At 37.0% G+C, this 21,223-nt stretch overlaps 1 protein-coding gene and 1 long non-coding RNA gene across 2 annotated transcripts; one reads left to right on the forward strand and one right to left on the reverse strand.

The window, feature by feature from the left end:
• Nucleotides 1-1,391: 1,391 nt before the first annotated feature.
• Nucleotides 1,392-11,845, reverse strand: ormdl2 (ORMDL sphingolipid biosynthesis regulator 2). The gene is made up of 4 exons (XM_003438907.5): nt 11,702-11,845; nt 6,213-6,386; nt 3,159-3,310; nt 1,392-1,979 (listed from the first exon to the last, which is right to left on the reverse strand). Exons 2-4 carry the CDS (start codon nt 6,384-6,386, stop codon nt 1,844-1,846), a joined length of 462 nt encoding a protein of 153 aa, XP_003438955.1. The 5' UTR covers nt 11,702-11,845; the 3' UTR covers nt 1,392-1,843.
• On the forward strand, nt 11,691-16,108 carry LOC112843323 (uncharacterized). Its single transcript, XR_003215611.1, has 3 exons — nt 11,691-11,820; nt 12,958-13,090; nt 13,235-16,108. It is a non-coding gene; the product is annotated as an uncharacterized LOC112843323 (long non-coding RNA).
• The last annotated feature ends 5,115 nt before the right edge of the window (nt 16,109-21,223 follow it).

A 21,223-nucleotide genomic window follows, 5' to 3' on the forward strand; every position in this document is an offset into this window, starting at 1 on the left:
TAGTTAACCTAACACCACCACTGATTATGAATGTGTAGATGGTTGTCTGTCCCTCTGTTAGCCCCGCAGCAGGCTGGCGACCTGCCCAGGTTGTAGCACACCTTTTGCTCTGTGGGTAGCTGGAATGGGCTCCAGCCCCTCCGCCACCCTGAATCGGATAAGTAGATTCTATCTGTAAATCATTGATGCTTCTTTTGGTAACTCCTGTCATAGCGGCAAACCCACTTTGCAGACAACAAAGGAGTGATTTGAATCAAACAGCATTTGCAGAAACTGTGTTTTGGTCATTTCTGTTGAGTGATTCATTTGTCCAGTATGCAGATTCAAATGTACTTTAGGCACGATATCTTCTGTTGTTCCTCACTTATCTAGAAACAAAACAAGCAAAACAGTATTTTCACTTTGAAACATGCATGTTTCAAATGATTTTCGCTGGTGTTCCTGTTTAAAGGGACATCTTTAAATCTGTTAAAATATGACCTTAACTTCAAAGAAACCACAACTCAGCTGTAACGTAAGAATGTGCGACCTTTCTCATATCTTCGCATTACTTCCGACATATCGTGCCACACAACCTTCTATGTAATCCAGTCATGACTGGCAAACACTCGCATTACATTTGCAATGTTGAGTCAAGGGTTTAAATATACGGTATGTATCTTCTCAAGGTTTTACTAAGTTCACAATAAACTGAAAGTGGAAACAGAACAGGGAAAAACTGCAGTGGACCTAATTTGCTGTTAAAGCCACACAGTGTTATCTTCAATCAGGCAGCTTTAAGTATACGTTAGAGCTAAAACATTGTATTCATTCTTTCTCTCCCACTCTCTAGTTTCAGTGAGCCATATCTGATGTACTGGGGACATTTTGACATTTAAACCCGACTGCCCTGTGCATTCCATCTCTGGCTTCTTTACATTATACGTCTGTCCTCACAGCATTTGAAGACAGGGAACAACCCAAATACCACTTTTGCAAATGATTACACTCGATTACACAACTTGTTTGAAACAGCTGGCATTATTTGCATGTGTTTCCCAGGCACTGTTTGGCAGTGTAATCACATTCACACGTCGCTCCTTTTTCTTTTGCAACTTCCCCAAAAAGCGTCACAAACAGGGAAACCTCACTGCAATGCAAACGCGACCACGGTGCATGCGGAAGGGGGAGAATCCCTTGGATATATGAGCATATTGCAAACTCTGTGATGGCCCCCTCATGGCTGCTTCATGTAAAGTGTCTGGATTTCCCCGGAGCTTGTACACTGACCTACAATTGATCATTTATAATAGAATTTTTGGCAGGATTTGATTCCTGCACACCTCTGTACAATGGGATTTTGCACTTTTCCCACTAGATTCTGTCAAATAAAGATAACAGACACCCTGCTGTTGAATCAAACATTACATGATTATGTTTATCATGGCAAAATGTTTATTTTTTATTATTATGGGCATGTAAATGCATGCTGCATGTTAATCCTTCATAGTAAATTAAGAAAAAGAAAACTTTCAAGTGCCATTTGCGACATGAATCAAAAATATTCATTTACATTCATGACAACAACCAACATCTGTAGAAAAGCTACATGTGAAAGCAGTGCAGTTATAAATATGCTCTTTCTCCAAGACAAGAGCAAACATGTCTGGCCTTTACATCGGGAATGTCATCGTTTACTTTGATGAAACAGCAGCAGTGCATTTACTTTCACCAGGCTGCAAGCAACTTTCATGTAATACTCCAAACAATGTGTACATGTTCAGACCATTTAAACAGATTTCCTTCTTTTGCAGCCTCTAAAATTGAAACAGTCCAGTGTTGATGGTTAAAATCCAGTGTTCTGTCAGTACTTGTTGATCCCAAATATCCGTACTCCATGAAACTGAGGCAGCTTTGGGAGGAGGACGCTAAGGAGCGAGCACGTGTTGATGAGGAAATGCGTACGATCGTATTTTGTGTAGAAACTTGCAAGAATATATCTGTAAAGAAAGAGAGAGAGAGAGAGAAAGCATCAGCATCAACATGAATTCTTCAGCATTATAACACATAAATACATGATAAAAGAAAAGTACATGACGCACAGAAAGTTCAGGTTGCAGGTGAGAATATTTGACTTTAGTTTTTCAGTTTCTGGCCAACCTCAATCCCAGAAACTCATATTCATCACAACAATTTTAAACAAAATTACAAATCCGAAAACAAAAAGAAAATTCTAACAGAAACTTCTGGAACCAAAGCCAAAAGAATTATCATTGGATTCAACCTATAAAAGGGGATCATACAAGTTTGAACTCTACTATAAAATCATATAAAACTCTTGCAGTTTTCTGAATTCATTTCTCTTGAGTCTCAATGGGATTATTGGGATAAACAAACATTAAAAACAACAAAAATCAAATAAAACTTAAATCTTTTAAACCTTTAAATTTATTGTATATATATTGAAAAAACTCTTTGCATTTATTATAAATGACCTCTCGTGCCCTATCGTCCATGCCTTCACAGCCCACACTTTGGGAATCACCGGCCTACGTCTATCACCTCAGACCTTTTCCTCTTAATTTCACTGAACCTCAGTAGCGGTGGTTAGCATGAATGAATACATGCAAATTGTTTTTCCCGAGTGTCCCTAGCTATGGTTTCAAAATCCAAAAGGAAAAAAAAAAACAAAGTCACAGAATAAAATAGAGAATTTAACAGTGAGTCGACAGATTTGTTTGCTTTCACTACTCATTTGCTCAACTGCGGTCAAAATTATATTGAAACTGGTGTACTTTTTTACTTTTACTCTTTGGAGAGCTATTAAACTGCCAAATCTTTTATTTATTATAAAAGCAGACTGCTTTTTAATGCAATTACTTTACACAAACACATGTAGGACTCATGTTGGCTAAAGAACATAACAAAGTTTAACTTTGCAGCCACCAATAAGGGCAACGGATAATTCTTGGGGTAGCCAGATGCTATTTGGGCTGATATTTCTATTTCTGTTGGCTGATCACTGTTAATGAATCCTTTAAAAAGCGCTTAAAAGCCTAAATTGTTGTCAAATAACAGACAGCAGTTGTGTGATCTTTACATGTTAAATGACTCATCATAATGAAAGTGAAACTGTAAGCTATCTGTGACGTTCTGTTGTGAACAGTGTATGTACTTACAGAACAATTGGTGAGATGGTAAGAAATTTACGTGAAGACGTGAACTGGACGCCGTAATCCATCTGTTCCCAGTGTGTGAGCAGACGGGCTTTGCCTTGGTCTGGTGTTTCAAAGGGAGTGCCCTTCACTGTGTGCAGAAACAGGTACATCACCTGTAGAGGAGACATAACAACAGTCATCCACAAACATTATCAGGGGGAACAACAAGTAATACTCCAAGCAAGTTCAAGTGCAACTACGAATCAAGGAGACATTTCAGTCACTGCCCGGAGAGCTGATGTTTTCATTAACCCTGGAAGTGACCCAACAAATTTTCCCAGCTCTGACATGTAAGAGCAGTATTGTGGAGAGCAAAATTACCTCCCCCAGGTGCAAACCACACTGAAGGTATAAACCGTGGGAAAAAAAACAACATACATTTTGTCTGATGTGCACTGCAACTGTGGTTTTATTTTTTGAAAAGCAGTGCTTCCCTGAGATATTAAAACAACGACTAATACACTTTCAACAACAGCAGTGATTCAGCTAGTTTTTTAGCTTTTCAATCATAGTGATGTAAAGCCAAAATGATTCTGAAACAATTGCCAATGTTCGCTAATTTTTAGTCACTGGAAATGAAAATGATGCTTTACATTGGTTGGCTCCAGTTTTAAATGATATGCTACCTGCTTGCCTCTTAGACCAGTTGGTCACTATTCCTAAACTATTCATCCAAGGTTGATGAAGTTGTGCTCTTATACAGATTTCAAATGTGACATTGAAATTTGACCCTTCAACTTCCACTCTGACTTTAGATTTGACTTTTCTAGTAGCAGGAAATCCAATGCCACACAGTAAAGTAACATGTTTTCTTAAAGCATATTAAAAAATTAGATATAAAATATCTTACAAGTAATTTGTTTTAGTTTTCTTTCACAATACGCTGTATAAAGTACTGTAAATAATGGAAATTGCACCAGCGAAATGCATGTAAACTTAGTACTTAGTAAATACTTTCTTTTATTGATCCCCTACACTCTTAACCCTGTAATGCAGAGTGCATCATATTTGAATTCTTTGGTATCTCTTTATCCATCACACATCATCAGTGTGATGGATAATCCTACAGGGATCGGAAAATATCAGGTGTAGTAAAAAATATCCAAATTAAAACTCATTATGCACATTTAGATTCAACTTTGTTTTAATTTCTCAGAAGAATCAATAAATACTCCAGTTTCAAAATGATTGAATATTCTGGCAAGTGATTAATGGTTCGGGCTTTACAGGGATGAATAACTTGGTTTTGTTGCGGAGACATCCACAAACTATGTATAAAAATTGCAACAATTCCTAAACAGCTAATGCAGTTTTCTAGAACCCCAGAAAGTCTGCAATTCAATCACTGTTTCAGTTCAAATCCACTGTGATGGTGTACGGAGAAAACTACAAAAACTGGGTCTTGACTCAACAAATTATGGACATAACTGTATTAATATATAAAACTATAAACAGATGAGAAGACATAAGCTTACAATTTATAAGTAAAACTCATCTAAGCAGCAAATTGGTGAAAAACTAAAAAAAATAACAACTGTACACGATTTGGATTTAGCATATCAAAATCAAAAAATGTTATCTCTGAAGTAGACGACTTCTGATAAACTGTTTAGCACTGTTATGAACAACCAAGATTATGGTACTTCACAAAGTTGTACTTTTCTCATTAACTCTGGACACCAGCATGCTTTACCGATATTTAGGGAGGGGGGTGTTAAGGAAAGTAGTGCTGTTTGCTGATCTGCAGATTAAATGCAAATGAAAGCGTGACCACAATTTCAGTTTCTTTTCACCTGAAAACAGAAACAGATATTTTATGACATACACATCCCACAGTAAAAGAGACAAAGCCACCTTTCAGCATGTAAAATGGAATAACATCCCAGCATCAGGGAATATTGTGATGCGGGGGTGCCACACAAAAAACATGTCAGCACAAGTCATGATAAAATTGAAGAAAAGCTGATTAAATATGCAAGTGTCCACTGTCTTCGACGTCATATACCGAAAGGTTTTACTGTGACCTATTTGTCAGTTTAGTGAAATAGCATTGTTTAACATTGTGATGTTTTTATTATCTCACAAAATATAGAAGCTAAATTATGAATTAATCAGATTAGATTCTGATATTATCTGTATCTATACCTGTCACCTGCTGTGTGTGGATTTATGCATCAATTTCTGGGTGTTTTTGTAAATGTGCATGGTCCTTGTGTTTGGACACATTTATTACAGTTAAAACTAGACTACAAATACTAGCAACTGCCAGTGATAACGCTCACACTCCTAGTAGTGGGAGAGGGAGGGGAAACAGGAGGACAAAGGAGGGGGGAACAACTAAGCTGTAGTGCCTCTTCACTCCACTGTGCAATACTTTTTGTGCAATACTTTTTGTTAATAGTCAACGGTGCAATAGACTTCAATACTTGAAATGTGCAATTCCCTTGTATTCTTATTCCTATTTATTCTATTTATCCCTTTCGTATATTTTATTTATATATGTCTCTGTATTTATATATGTGTATATATATAATATTCTGCTCACGTTCTGTAACTTCTGTCGGTGCTGTGCTTTTGGAAACCGAATTTCCCAGAGGAACCCACCCGAGGGATTAATAAAGTTTTATCTTATCTCATCTCTTAGACAACTATGGTATCAATTTGAAAATCCTATGTCGACTTGTCGTAGAGTTATCATGTTCAGAAGATTCTCAGGAAACTTGATCTCTGACCTTTAGGTTGAGGTCACTGAGATTTGAACTTGTCAGAGATTTTTAGTAGCTACACCATCAATTTGAAGCTCCTATGTTGCCTTGCTCTGGAGTTATCACATTCACAGACGTGTCCACGCTGCCTGCCTACCCGGCAGCGTGACAACAACAGCCCATCAACCTTTTATGGCTGAAAGGTAAAAACTAAAACTAAGTGTGGAAAAAAATTTTAGTTTACTGAAATAAAAATTGAAACTAGACTCATGAAAAAAAAAGAAAAATGAACTGTTTAGGCTTTACTGACCAGATTGTGGATGACGTTCGTTAGTGTCCAGACCAGCGGGACAGTGAAGAAAGGGATGCTGAGCAGGACGATGTGCAACACGACAGTGAGCAGCAGATAGGTGAGCCATATCCCTCTGCTGTTCATCACCCGCGTGTTGGGGTTTACCTCGCTGTGAGCGACGCCCACATTCATCTAGAAAAGAAAATGTAAATTAAAAAAAAACAAAACACGTTTCAGAAGCACTCAAACGTAAACATTTAACCCCACAATGAGTCTAAAGTTCCAGCTTCTAACGAGACGTAAGCAAGCACAAAACTTGGACAATTTAAACAGTAGTAATTTTATAACAGTTGTTAATTTTAGTTGCTTTTTGTTTTGTTGCTGCAGTGCGAATCATCTTTTTACGTTGCGTTTTATTATTTTATTTAGATTTTCATTCATTTATCTCCTTTATTATATTTTACAGAGCTTTTTTCTCTTAGGTCATTTTTATATTTTTGAGCTCATCATATTGCATTTATTTTTTTCAGCTAGTTTACTTTATTTATGCTATTTTATTATAGATTTTGTTTAATGTTTTGGTCGATATTTGGGATACCGAATGTAATTATTATCTTCACATCAACATGCCAATTAGCAACAAAGGTATCCATTTATGCAACAAAAGGTTTAAAAAGTTTTACATTACAGCAGTGACTACAACCTTTATACTCAAGCTCAGTACATTATTCATACCTGAGTTTTGCTTTCTGTACCTTTCATATAGACAACAATAACGTGAAGATCCTGATAGCTCTGCAGCTAAAAGGAAGTTACAAAATTTTTACCCTCCGTTATGTAATCCAAGGGTCTGTGACTCAGAAACAAATTTCCGTTTTAAATACTTTCATTAAATATGCTTATTTTACAAAGATATTTCGCTGATTTTGAGGGGTCAGGACTGGGTCCATATTTTTTCATGGAAAATGTTTTCTCTCATGTTAGCTACTCATTTCATTCATATGAAAAGAAGCAGGGCTATCAAATTAATTTTAGTTCATCAGTGCAGGACTGTGCAAACTGTGTGCGTAATCTTGCAAATATAGCACTTATAATGTGGGAAAATCCCCCACACAATTCCTTGAATCTAATAACATTAAACGCAGTCAGCCTCATACAGGTAACAAGTATAAACTTTTCACATAAAAGTTACTTATGGCATTGAAGAACAAGAAGAACAAGAACAGCCTAATAATGTGTAAAGAAGCTTATCTACTTATCTTATTAACACTTTTCCCCCCTGCCTTTGAAGAGATGTTCTGTGAAATTATTTTCTTGTAGTGGACACTCATTAATTATTTCCTTTTACTGGAAGTAAGTAAGCTCACTTACAGTAGCATTGGTAAAAAAGTTTTTCGGTCAACTCAGAGACCCAATATCTTAACAATGACTCAAACCCACAAGCTTCAGGTTATTGGTTATCAGTTGAAACCTCTGAAATCCGTCTTCTTCAGGTTGTATTATATCTAGAACTGGCTCTAACCCACCTAAGTGTAGAAATCCCCCCTGTGGGAGGCATTTAATTGGGGGAGTCCCTCTTTCTTGAAGTCTAAATTTCAAGCAGTAGTTTATGGCCCCTATACAGCCCAATCTGATCTGAAACAAGATAGACCACTACAAACAAATTACACATTCACCATCATCCAAATGTTCTTCTTTGTTTCAGCTGTAAAATGTAAGTCCTGAAAATGCTCACATTATATGAACTATCCACATACAAAAACCCTTCACTTGGTTTCACTTTATTCATGTACCATTCACTTTATTAGGCACAACTTTTTAATACTGGGTCCTAATGGAGGATGACCTCAACAGCATCACAGACTGCATTACGGATTACATGAATTTCTGTGTGGACAACACCATACCCATCAAAAAGGTACGGTGTTTTTCTAACAACAAGCCATGGCTAAATCCTGAAATTAAGGCTCTCCTCAAGGAGAAGAAGAGAGTCTTTAGATCTGGAGACAAACAGGAGCTGAGAGTTGTTCAGAAGAAGCTGAAATGGAAGATAAGGCAAGGAAAGGAAAACTACAGGAGGAAGATGGAAGAGCAGCTGCAACAGGACAACATCAGAGGGGTTTGGAACAGCTTGAAGACAATCTCAGGACAAAAACCAACCCCCCAGGCTGCAGGAGACTTGGGGTGGGTGAATGACCTAAATAAATATTTTAATAGGTTTGATCAAACACCCAGCCCTCCAATGACCCCTCCCACAGCAGTGTGGTATGTTGGAGCAGCGGTTTATCGGCAGCTGAGAGGAAGAGGTTGGATAAACTCATCAGGAAGGCCAGCTCTGTTCTGGGATGCACCCTGGACCCAGTGCAGGTGGTGGGAGACAGAAGGACTCTGGCCAAAATAACATCTCTGATGGACAGAGTCTCCCACCCCATGCATGTAAATGTTGCTGAACTGCAGAGCTCCTTCAGTGACAGACTGCTGCATCCTAGATGCATGAAGGAGCGTTTCCGCAGGTCCTTCCTCCCTGCAGCTGTCAGACTGTACAATCAGAACTGCTCCCAACAATCATAGATGTTTACATCTGCGCTGTAACTGCAATAAGTTAATCAACCGATTTGCACTACAACCTGGTTTGCCTCTTATCTGTAGTTGTTTTTATTTTATTTAATAACTGTACAGTACTCTCTGTATATAGTAACCATTGTCCTTAATGTAAATATGTAAGAAAAATTGTGTATGTTTCTGTTCTGTGTCCTGTGTACTGTTTGTTTGTATATGTGTCTTTTTGGCTGCTGTTACAACGAAATTTCCCCTTGTGGGACAATTAAAGGATTATTCTATTCTATTCTAATACTGGGTAATACTGGGTCCTACTGGGTCTAATAATCTGAGTCCATACCTACGTGCAGCTTCATGCAGTTGCTGCAGATTTGTCGGGTGCATTTCCATTATGTTAATCTCTATTTTCACCACATCCCAAAGGTGGTGTTTGCATTGAGGAAACGCTCTGGAGGCCATTTGAGTACAGTGAACTTTGTCATTTTCAAAAAACCAGTTTGAGATTCTTTTTAGCTTTGTGACGTGGCACTTTATCCTGCTGGAAACAGCTATCAGAAGAGGGGTACAATCTCCTCTGCTTATCCTTATCAAGGTTGCTTATGTCATTTGAATGATGCTCTGTTTACAGTGACCCTGAGAGGTCAAATGCAACGCAACTTAAGAAAACATCAGCGAATAGAGAAATTCTATGCAAGCACAGAAAACGCACTGGAATTCAATCTCAAAACTGTTCTGTCATTTTATTGTCTTCCTCAAAACACTTGTGTTTTATGATTTATTTATTTTTTAATTTTAATTTCTGTTGTGCTTTATTCAACTTTTGTTGTATTTTTGTGTGCTTTTGCAGCAATTTGCTATTCACTGGTGTTTTCTTAGGTTGCAGTGCATCTGACCTTTCAGGGCCACCATATCAGTTGGTACAAATCAACCGAAATGTGGCATGAAAACACCCCCACACCAAAACACCAGCAACATTTCCCTGCGTTTAATTATTCGTTATCAATAATCTCCGGCTCCCTTCCACAGCGTGTCTTTGTCTGTTTTCCTGGTTGTTGTAGTAACTTGTTTTTTGCATTATTGTTGCCTTCATAACAGTTCAAGCTGTTCTCCACTGACTTCTAGTATCAGCCAACCTGGCCAATGTCTGGCTCAAATTCAAGTTCAGATGTGACAGATTATTAATAACCTGCTATACAATGTGTGCTGGTAGGGAAAAAAATCCCCCAGAACTTTCCTTCTTCTACAAAGCCAGCTAATGCACTTTTTTGAAAAATGGCTCGTTAACACGCTTTTAGCATACTCAGACTTTCAAACCTGAGCAATGTTTGAACATGAATCTCTCCTACCATAAAACTGAATCAGGATATTTAATTTGGTATTAAAACTCAACAAGTCCTAATGTAATTTTTTTGTACATAAAAAAAAAATAGGAAAACAACTAAGAGTAATGAAAATTACTAATTCATTTCACATTAGTAATCTTGCAAGGCCACTGCCATGTCCACATGGAACAACTTAGTAGAAGACCTTAACCCTAATATGACTGCCACAGGCAAGCAGGGACTGCTGGAATAAGTGCTGCAAGAATTGCAATAAAACTGCTCAATGATGACAGTTGAATGAAAATAGCATTGTCTTCATTTCTGTGATTTTGAATTATATGCTAAAAAGTATTCTACATGTTTTATTTTGCATTATTGTGAAATTCAAATGCATACCATTCAGAAGTTCTCCCTACTTAACTTTTGCAAACTGGTTTTTTATTCATGTGGGACTTTGCAGGACTACTTGATATTTAAATGTATTTAATCAAATCAGAGATCTTAATTCAAGGTAAGAGAGGTGAGTGAGCATTTCAAACCTTTGTCTTATTTTTTTATATATCCATGTTCAAACACTGCCTTAGATCTCAATCTCAAATCAGAGATGATTGAACAAAGAACTATTACAAAAAAGTGAGCATTTGAGATGGAATAACCCTTTGACAATTCAGTCAAGTGTAACAATTTGCCTTTTGTTTACAATCTCGTTAACTTCCAGTTAGTTTCCAGAGTGGGTTTTCTTGTGCAACTTAAAACATGTTCTGCAGGGGTACTTAAAATTTAGATTAAAGAAGTTCAGAGCAAATGTCACATTGCAAACACAGCACTTTGTTGGAGCAGATGACTCAAAGTCATGCAGGCATCACAGTTTCAAATGCACACAATCCCCAAAGCCTCAACTAGCATGATGAGGGTTTGGGAAAAAGCGCTGGGGGAAAAATTGACTTATTATGAATTTTGTTTTGGTGGCCAAAATACACGCTTCCTCTCACAGTAGATGCACCAAAGCCTTATCATGCTAGATGTGGTCAACATAACTAGCATGATGAGGCTTTGGGAAAAAGTGCTTAGGGGGAAAAATGACTTATTATGAATTTTGTTTTGGTTGCCAAAATACACGCTTCCTCTCAAAGTAGATGAACCAAAGCGCATGCACCAAAGGCTTATCATGCTAGATGTGGTCAACACAACTAGCATGTTGAGGCTAGGGGAAAAATGACTCCACCCGACTGAGTTCTTCTGGTTACCAAAACACGCGCTTCCTCTTTTAGCCGTCCCCAACATCAATCGGCCAACATTCAGCCGTCTCACCGCAACTTTCAGGCTCTTTAGACTCAAACAGTGTTAAATATACCACAAGAACACCTTTCAGAAACTGCTCAGACTTTTCTAGTTCATTATTTAACTAAATACGAGTCACATGACGTTCGCGAGCTAGCTAACAGATGCTACCTACAGGTTGATAAGCTAAAGCCAGTTTAAATGTACTTTGATTACAATTAACTGTTTCACACGATACGTAAGCACAGAGGACGTAAACCGCTTCCGTCGTGCGGTGAGAAATAAATCTGGCCCGTGTGGTATTTCTAGATCTAAAGCGCTACATTTCACCGGAGAAAACTTTACCTTCCTGTGTTGTCGTAGCTCACCAGGAAATTCCTTGTTTTGTCTTCTTTAACCCCGCCTTCGCTTGATCTGGACTGGTTCCTCTGTCAAAACTCCAGCCCTGTCCTCAACAACGCCAGGTAAACAGGTGAAAGGGGAAAACTGTGAGAGGTACACTAAAGATCAGCTGTCCAAGAAATTCCCGAGATGCCCCAGTGAATGTGTTGTCCACAGTTTAGTGCTACTGTTAATTCCCATATAACTACCTAGATATCAGGGTGGGTGCAGGCATGCAGAAGCTTTCAGATCATCTTTCAGGAACGCACATGGACAAAAAAAAACAAAAAACAAAACCTTTATACACTTACTCACTCACCGGGCACTTCATTAGGTACAACTGTTCCACTGCTTCTTAACACAAAAACGTAATTAAGAATCACACGGCACCAACGGTGTGTATTTAAGCATGTAGGTCAAGACGACCAGAGCATCAGAATGCAGAAGAAAGGTAAGGTGAAGGACTTTGATGTGGTGCCAGACAGGCTTGTGTATTCCCAGAGCTGCTGATCTACTGGAATTATCACACACAGTCATCTTAAGGGTTTACAGAATGGTCTGAAAAACAGAAAATATCCAGTCAGCAGCAGCTCTGTGGGTAAATTCCTTCTTGATGCCAGAAGTTAAAGGATAGCGGTCAGGCTCCTTTAAGCTGAGAGGAATGTAACAGTGACTCAGATAACCACTTTGTCATGTTACCCAGTTTTGTGGTTTTTAAACTTTCACGTTCTGTTTGTTATTAAATATCTTCAGTTGGTTTCTTAAGTTTGCCTTCCTATAATTATTCAGAATTATTATTTTGCCTTTTATTGCCTATTATTGCAGAGCGTTTGTTTTACCTCTTTTGTAAGTTGTTTGTTAATTATATACTCCTGCAGTTTGAGCTCTGTTAGATTTGCCGTCTTGTTTTTCTCCCCATGGTAGCAGTTTGTTAGTGTTGTATTTCTTCTTGTAGTTTATCCTGTCCCCCTTGTGTTTCCTGTATATAGTTAAGATCCCTGTATCCATTTTCCTGTTTTACTTTGATAGTCATGTTTTAATGTGCCTTGTGTTCAGTTTGACCTTTATTGTCTTGTGTAATTAGTTTTAGCCATGTCTAGTCGCCCTCCAGCATCCACTTTCCTTGATTTCCTTGTGTGTACTTTTGTACACTTTCTTCTCATGTCATACTGTTTGTCTGCCAGTCAGTTCCCCTCATGACTATTTTTCGTTTTGTTTAGGATCTTGTTACCTGCTGCCTCCTGGACACTGGCTCACCAAAATTGGACGATAAAAGATTGGAAAAGGTTTTCCTGGTCTGAGTCTCAATTTCTACTGGAGCATTCAGATCGATTGCAGAGGTCAAAATTTAGGGTAAATAACTAAATAAGTATGAGCAGTTCAGGGTGGTTGTAGTGTAATGGTGTGCGGGGCTCCTTAGTACAAAATGAGCATCATTTAAACACACTCTGAATGAGTTCTGTGTTGCTGACCATGTCCACCCCTTTATCATCATAGTGTACCCATCTTCTGATGGCTGCTTCCAGCAGGATTTACTGCATTGAAAATGCTTCCACAGTCACCAGAACTCAGTCCAGTAAAGCACCTTTGGAATGTGGTGAAATAGAAGGTTCAAATCATGGATATGCAGCGGATAAATCTGCAGCAACTACATTAAGCTATCCTGTCATTATGGATTAAAATCTGTGAATGTTTCCAGCCACTTTTTGAATCTCAGTCACGAAGACAGCAGTTCTGAATCAAAAGGGGCTCTGACTCAGTATTAGCAAGGTGTACTAATAAAGTGTGTTGTGAGTGTATATGCTCTAATCTAAATATTCAGCACAATATCCACTGCAGATTAACAATAGCGCTCACAATAACAATCAACAAATGGGGTGAATTTAGGGAACATAAGGTTGAAAAGGACACTAATACTAGGTTTGGTTTTCTTGTCTGATGATTGATAATGGAACATTTTTGTTAAGCCCAAGCTGTGGAGTCACTATAATGTTCTCATCGGTGTGACATGACATGTTGTAGTGGTTAAGGAGAGAGAGACTGAGGAAAATGACACAAGCTAGTTTTAATCAGATATATTACATAAGTGAGTAACGTGAATATGATGAAACCAGTAAAGCTATTTTATCATCATTTCTATTTTAGGAACGTGATATTAGATCATCCAAACCAAGTAATTATCACCCATGCTAATATTGCTAGTGCTAGTATTCTCTAGACTCTATATCAGTGGGTCAACATAAGTGCAGACGCTGGATCAAATGACAAAAATGTTCATGGACTGGTTGAATGTTGTGAGATGAGATATTCTAACCCGCTTTTCAGGATTCATGCTAGCTACAGCCATACTGGACCAATGTGACTTATAATAAAATAATAACACTTGCTGGTGTAGTGAATAACACATTTGCTAAAAATCCCCAGGGGGTCACAAGCTAGCGTCTGGGCCAAGAAAGCAGCCAAAAGTACCTTCTCTCATTTATCAAATAAACAATACACAGGCAAAATACGGGACAATGGACCATGTTGATGTGACCCACAGCATCTTAAAAGGAACACCAAACAATCACTAAAACAACAACAATGAGAATTTAATTCAATTTCTAGCGCATATCAGAAAATCTGTAAGAAGAAGCCTTCTTTTATTATTCATTAATTTTAATTATTTATTTATTTATTTTTTAGTAATGTACCATGCCCATTGCAACTTCAATTATTAGCATGTTGATCGGCCATTTCTCAGGTGGTTTTATAAGGTAATAATCTATCCCCTATTCTGGGTTACAGTAGGGTACAAATGATAACAGTGGGTCTTTCTAAAGTGAGGATGGAAGCCATGACATGACAAATACCTAGTCACACGTCTATTGGTAAGAGCGTTGTTTTGATAGTAAAGAAATGAAAATTGAGTTCAAATTCCTAATGATAACAACATGATGACTTGAACTATTATGAGCAAAAAACTCTATAAACTAAGTATGAATAGAACTGTACAAAAAAGTACTTAACCTAGTCTAAGCCAATGATAAATAAAAAAGTTTGTCCAAAAAGTAAGTCCAAAAAGTTTTTGGCTTAGGTTACATTTTCAGAATATGATATGATCATATCCTTTTGAGACCCAGTCTATTCATTATGTCCTCTGTAGTGGACAAAAGAGTTAAACCGAAAGATTTCCTCAGTTCTCAGGAGGACATGATATGACCTTTCCACATCAAATAGATGAGGGTAATTCCATCTCAGTTCGTCAGGTTTAATAAAAAATTTCCCTCCTCACAGCTTGTCAAAATATTGAAAAACAAAGGAAAAAATACATTTATTATGAATTGCAAAATAAAATAAACAAAAAGAAATAGGAAAAAAATGTAAGTTTTCCTTGATTTATTAATGTGGAATCTCAGGAGTGTAGCTAAAGTTAATGTAGCATGATGGATGGAAGTCCCTAAGATATTTGGATGTTTGGTCTTTGACAGCAGATTTGGATGCCTGTAGAAATCATAATTTAGTATGTGAGGGAATGATATTTCATAGACAATTTATGTATGGCAGCCAAAGATTATAACAAATTATTATATTTCTAAAACTCCCAGATTTTAAGATAAAAGACCTAAATTTTAACCAATGATTTTTGTTTACTAGGCAAGAAGGCTCTGATACTAAGGCTCCAAATATTAATTCTAACAATATTTAAAGTATTTCCAATATATAATTTTTAATCAATAATAATTTGTGCTCGGTCATTAAATTTATTTATTTTTTTAAGGGAAACTATAGTCGGTACACAAACGACTTTTTTTCCCTGTGAAGAAATCATCAATTGAATGCAATCGTCAGGTGTCATTAAAATTCACTTGACTTCTTTCAAATGAGTCATCGTCCTTAATACATTTATTTTTTTTGTTTTGTATTGTAATAGCAGGACATTAACAGGCTGTCCAAATCACCCTTAATTAACCCCAAATTCTTATTTATGGTTTATATAAATATTTACTTTTAGTGCTGTTTAGGAACGCAGTGAAAATGAATTTTAAATTTTCATAGCTGACAGTGTTTCATGCAGTAAAACCAAACCACTCTGACAGCAGCTGAAGTATTAGTCTAGTGTAAAAGTATTACAATGCTAGTATTGGAAATTACTTTAAAACTATGATTAGGCAACCTTTGTATTCCTCTTTTCTACTATAGAGATGAATAATATAATAATGTTTTCTACAAACGGGTCTTGCAGCTTGATATGTTTTCCTCTGAGCTCTATCTTTATCCAATTTTGTTTTTTACAAAGCCACCAGTGAACTACAGAATTACACTGATGGGTTCTATGGTATCGTGGGCATTGATTAATTTTGCCATACAATTAAAATAACACAAAAATGGCGTGAACTGACATTTATAGTCTTTTCTAGACTTTCTGACTACTCAAAATGCTTTATACTGTAGTATGAAGTGGCCACATTTGACCATATAGTCATACATTCATTTGACTATACTGTGCTTTGTTCTACATATTATGCACTTTATTTACCTCACATCCAGTTAACCTAGCATGAATGGACTGTGTGTGGACTGGACTACCTGAAAGGAACCTTGTGAATTCAGAGGAAGGTCCCAGCCTCTTTGATGTTCTTAGTTCACAGACTTATTGTCTTTTAATCCTTGAAAACAGGATGTCTTCACTTGGAGGATCTGAATTTATTCAGTGAAGATCAGTTGCTCAGTTGAGTCATACAAATGGCCTGTTGTGATTCTCTGTTCCTCCTTAACAGTTCAGTTTCAGTCAGGCTGTGAACGCACAGCTCTCACTTGAGAAAGGAAGTGGTATTTTTTCCCTAAGACCATCAAGTTTATGCTGATAAATCGAGAAAAAAAAAATCGATATTTCGATTTCACCTCAATTGCGCGAAATTAATCGTGTCCGTCCTTTTCTCACTCCACATGCCACTGCCATTCTTGTTCACAGCCTTGTTACTTCCTGGATTGATTACTGTAATTCACTTCTTTTTGGTCTCACTCAAAAATCCATCCATAAGCTCTAACGAGTCCAGAACTCTGCTGCCCGTATTATCACCAGGACCCCTTCTATCCATCACATCACTCCTGTCCTGCAGCAGCTTCATTGGCTCCCGGTCAAATATCGCATCAATTTCAAAATACTCTTGTATATATTTAAGGCTATTCATCATCTCTCCCCTCCATATCAATCTGATCTGGTTCAGATCGCCATCCCATCTCGGTGTCTCAGATCTTCTTCTTCTCTTTCTCTCTCTGTCCCCTCCCCCCGTCTTGCACTATGGGGAGCAGGGCCTTCAGCTGCTCTGCTCCTCGACTCTGCAATTCCCTGCCTCCTGATTTAAGAAATATCACTTCCTTCTCTCGCTTTAAGTCCAGACTCAAAACTCACTTGTTCAAAATATATTATCCCATATAACCCCATATAATCCCACTCTGCTATTTTAAATTTGTTTTATGTCTTATGCTTTTCTGATTGTGTAAACTGCTTGCTTATATGTTGCTTTTATTATTCTGCTGTGTACAGTGTCCTTGAGTGTTCTGAAAGGCGCTTTCAAATAAAATGTATCATTATTATTATTATTACTATTATTACTCTGACATCATGTTAAGTTGCATTCGTTTTCTTAGTATCAAGTTTGTGAATTTGTTTAACTTCTTCTTTATACTGCAACTCTTTAATGAGTCTCTCTGTGCAAAGTTACTGGTCAACTCCCTTTCCAAACAGTCTGTGTATTCTCTCTTTGATAAGAGACTCCTTAGCTTAAAAATAAAGAAATGGCTTCTTGCTAAATGGAAAGCAAGGTGAAGCAGTCATCAGTAACCTGCATTTTTGATTTGACCAGTCAAAAGGGTAAATGCTTTGACTCTTATAGCATTTATGTTATATTATAAATATACTGAGAAAGAGAAATATGCTCATCAGCTGAACCCAGACAACACTGATGATTGATTGTAAGACTGTCTACAGTGACGGTCTAACAATCATCAGTTGATTCACTAAGAGTTTGATTCACAGGCTCCAGCAGTCATAATCATCTTGACACATAAACAGATAATTTTTTTTTTTTTTATAACAATCAACTGCAACACAACACAACTGGAAAAAGAGCTCTGGAAGTAAGCCAGTCACCTGACCATCCTTTTCTATATTTAATCATTTATTTTTGTTTTTACATAAACATCAGTTTCAGGTCTCTAATAGATGCACCTTACACAGTAAGCAAATGGTTGGGTGAGTCGGTCAGTTGGAGCGTATTTTTTGTGCCAGAGCCCCGTGACTTATTAATCCCACCAAGTTTCAAAGAGCATAATTTTGCATAATGAGTACTTCTGATGATCCAAGTTGATTGAGATTTTATTGAAAGCAGAACTCATAAAATGGGCTTATATCATGATTTTTTTTTTTTTTACTTTGTGAAAACTGAGTTTGCCATTGGGCAAACTCCAGTGGGCCTCTTAACAACTTTTTCCTATTATAAAGCTGAAGTAAAGTAAACAGAGAATCTCTTTGTAGCTGCAGTTGATGCATTGTGATCTCTGAATGCTGAACTCAGAGCACTAAAGTGTTTAAATATAAGTGTGGCAATTCATTCTTAATTTAGCAAGCTTGATTGTTTGGAAATGGGAATACCTCGCAGGAGGGAAATGAGTAAGCCTATGCAAGTGGGAACAAAGTCAGAAGTACTGTTTGCTATTATGTCACACCGAGGAGACTCCTCAGTAGCACGAGAGGTGTGTAAAAAAAAAAAAAAAGGAGAAAAAGGAAGTGATGTCATTACTGAACTCTGGCTGAATTTCTTGGATATTCTTAAAAACCTAAGCTTGCTGCGTCAGACATTTTTTAGGGAAATTTAATATTTACCTACATATTCTTTTATTTGCTCTTATTAAACAATAGTTGAATCGTCCCCCAGAATTTGTCCGATCCCCTGGAGCAGTTTATGGGCTATAATCACTTAGTACTTAACAATGAGCAGTAAATTCAAGTGTGGAAATTCATTCATGATGTGATGAGTCTAATGTTACAGTAAGGGAAGCATCTTGGAGAGCAGGAATGAGTAGAATGATTGAAGAGAAATAAAGCAGAAGTGCTGTTACCTGTTATGTCACTCTGAGGTGGTTGCTTCCCAGTGAAAACAATTAAAAAGCACAAATGATGTCATTCCTAATTTTTATTTTATTTTATTTTATTTAGGACAGTGCATGTTAATGAACATACATGTAAAAAAATTACATGAATGTAAACATACCAGATTATCGCCAAGGGCTAATTTCCATCTGTTGTCCATAAAACATAAAAAAATAGACATAATAATTCATAAAAAATTCATAATTCATTCATAATAAAAACTCCATCACCAAACTCACACATACACACCATTCTATTCCCAAATAAAACATTAAAACTATACAACTTATACATGATCACACACTGGTTATGGTTGTCCATAACCAGTTTTTAACCTGTGCCTTAAACAAGTTGAATGTAGAGCTTTTTCTAATGGACTGAGGAAGACTGTTCCACAGATGGCCACCCTGGACAGAAAGGATGTTCTGCCCAAATGCTGTCCGTCTGTGGGGTATAAACAAGTCTCCTCGGGTTGTAGCTCGAGCGGTCCTGTCTGAGCTTTCTTTACGCCTAATGAACTCCTTTAGTGGTGGTGGAGCAAGGGAGTGTAAGACTTTATATATTAAACACACTCTTTTAAGTTTCACTAAGTTATTTAAGTTCAGTAATTAGGTCATTCCTAATGACCTCTGACTGAATATTCAGGGTGTTCTGACAAACTTTTTGGAGTGGAAAATGTATATTTATCAGTATATTTTAGGTGATGATGTAAATGAGAAGTCATAGAGGGGCTCAGAATAAGATATAAGAAGAATAAGAATAAGATTTCTATCCAAAGTCAAAAACTAACAGCTCTAAGGAACCTCTTCTTTGGTCTAGACTGAAATTTTGTAAACACATTCATTGTCCTCAAAGAAATTAGCCTATGGATCAAATAACTAACAGTGGTGCTGGCTTGAATAGCTCAGTGGTGCTGAGCTAAGGTGACCAGATGTCCTTCTTTAAGTGTCCCACATTTGGACGACCATGCACTTTTCTTTTTCTAAAGTCTGTCTTCCATCCAATGGTTGTGAAGGGAAGGAGTTTTACTGTAGTAAAATCTAATGCTATGCCCATCAGTGAAAATTACAAGTCAACAGAAAGTCACAAACTTGGCAGATTTTGTTGAATACGATGGAAAGCATTGAAAAGAAAATGAAGCACCAAGAAATATACTGAAAAATAGAGGTTTTGTCATTTTCCGCTAGAATAATTTTTCTGTTTCACACAGAGGGGGGACGTGTTTGTGTCATAATTGGACAAATTGTCAGATATGGCCATCCCTAGTCATTTTCCCTTACTCTTCGCGAAAATACTTTTGACCTGTGCCCTGTCTCTCGCTTGGTGTCTGCACTTGGGTTCACCTGGTTATTGTCCCTCTAACAGTAAAAGGGGGGAAAAAAGGAAGTAGTGCTGGAGGATCCTGAGGATATTGTTTCCCGGTAGCATGTGCACATTGTTAAATAAATAAAGAAAGAAAAAGAGAAGTGATGTCATTGTTATTGACCACGAGGTGACCGTACACTATGTTCTGAAGAATTTAAGCTTTTCGCGTCACACATTTCACACAAACAAACAAGAAGCACTCTGAGAGCGCAAACATCCGCCAACACAGGTCATTTTCTGGGCAGTATTTACTTTTATAGTAGTAAAGAATTATTGTATTATGGACATGTTCATTTTCTTTTCTTTGTTCTTTTTACATGTACTTTAAGGAGTTTGTAGTGCAGTAAAAACAAGCATACAGTACAAGCTTTTGTTATTTGCTCTGTTGAAACCCATTTTAATATACCTGACATAATTTTGAGTATATTTATTTGTTATTTTTGTGGAAATAGTACATGTGTAGCATTCATTTTATTGTTTATTAAAATTTGCTTACATTTTTAGTAAATATCAGGTGAATAAAGTTTTTGATCACAAATTTTGTTTGTTTTTTAAATATATTTGTATATATTGGCAAAAAAGTCTTAGAATGTATTTAGTTTTCAAATCTTTGACAAATAAATTAAATAAATTAAGCCGGCCTTGAAATTCTCAGTGAATGTAAGCCAAATTTGAATGGATTGTTAATAAGACCCCACTCTACAGCCCTACAAAGTTTTATCAGAATTCACTGAAAACTTTTCAAACTAGTTTAGAAAAGAAGGAAGGAATAACCGATGCTCACGCAGACGCTACCAGAAAACATAACCTCCTTGGCAAAGGTAATTATATTTAAGCCAATTTTATTATTATTTAACGCAAGCTGCTGTTTTCAAAGGTGGGAATGATTGAATAGGTCTGAATGTCACTATGGACAAAAACCACATCTTTTATAATGAGTATGAACTGATGCCCTCAGGAAAAAGGTACAGGGTACCAAACCACAT

Source organism: Oreochromis niloticus, linkage group LG20 (assembly GCF_001858045.2).
Source record: "Oreochromis niloticus isolate F11D_XX linkage group LG20, O_niloticus_UMD_NMBU, whole genome shotgun sequence".
In the NCBI taxonomy this organism is placed as follows: Eukaryota; Metazoa; Chordata; class Actinopteri; order Cichliformes; family Cichlidae; genus Oreochromis; species Oreochromis niloticus.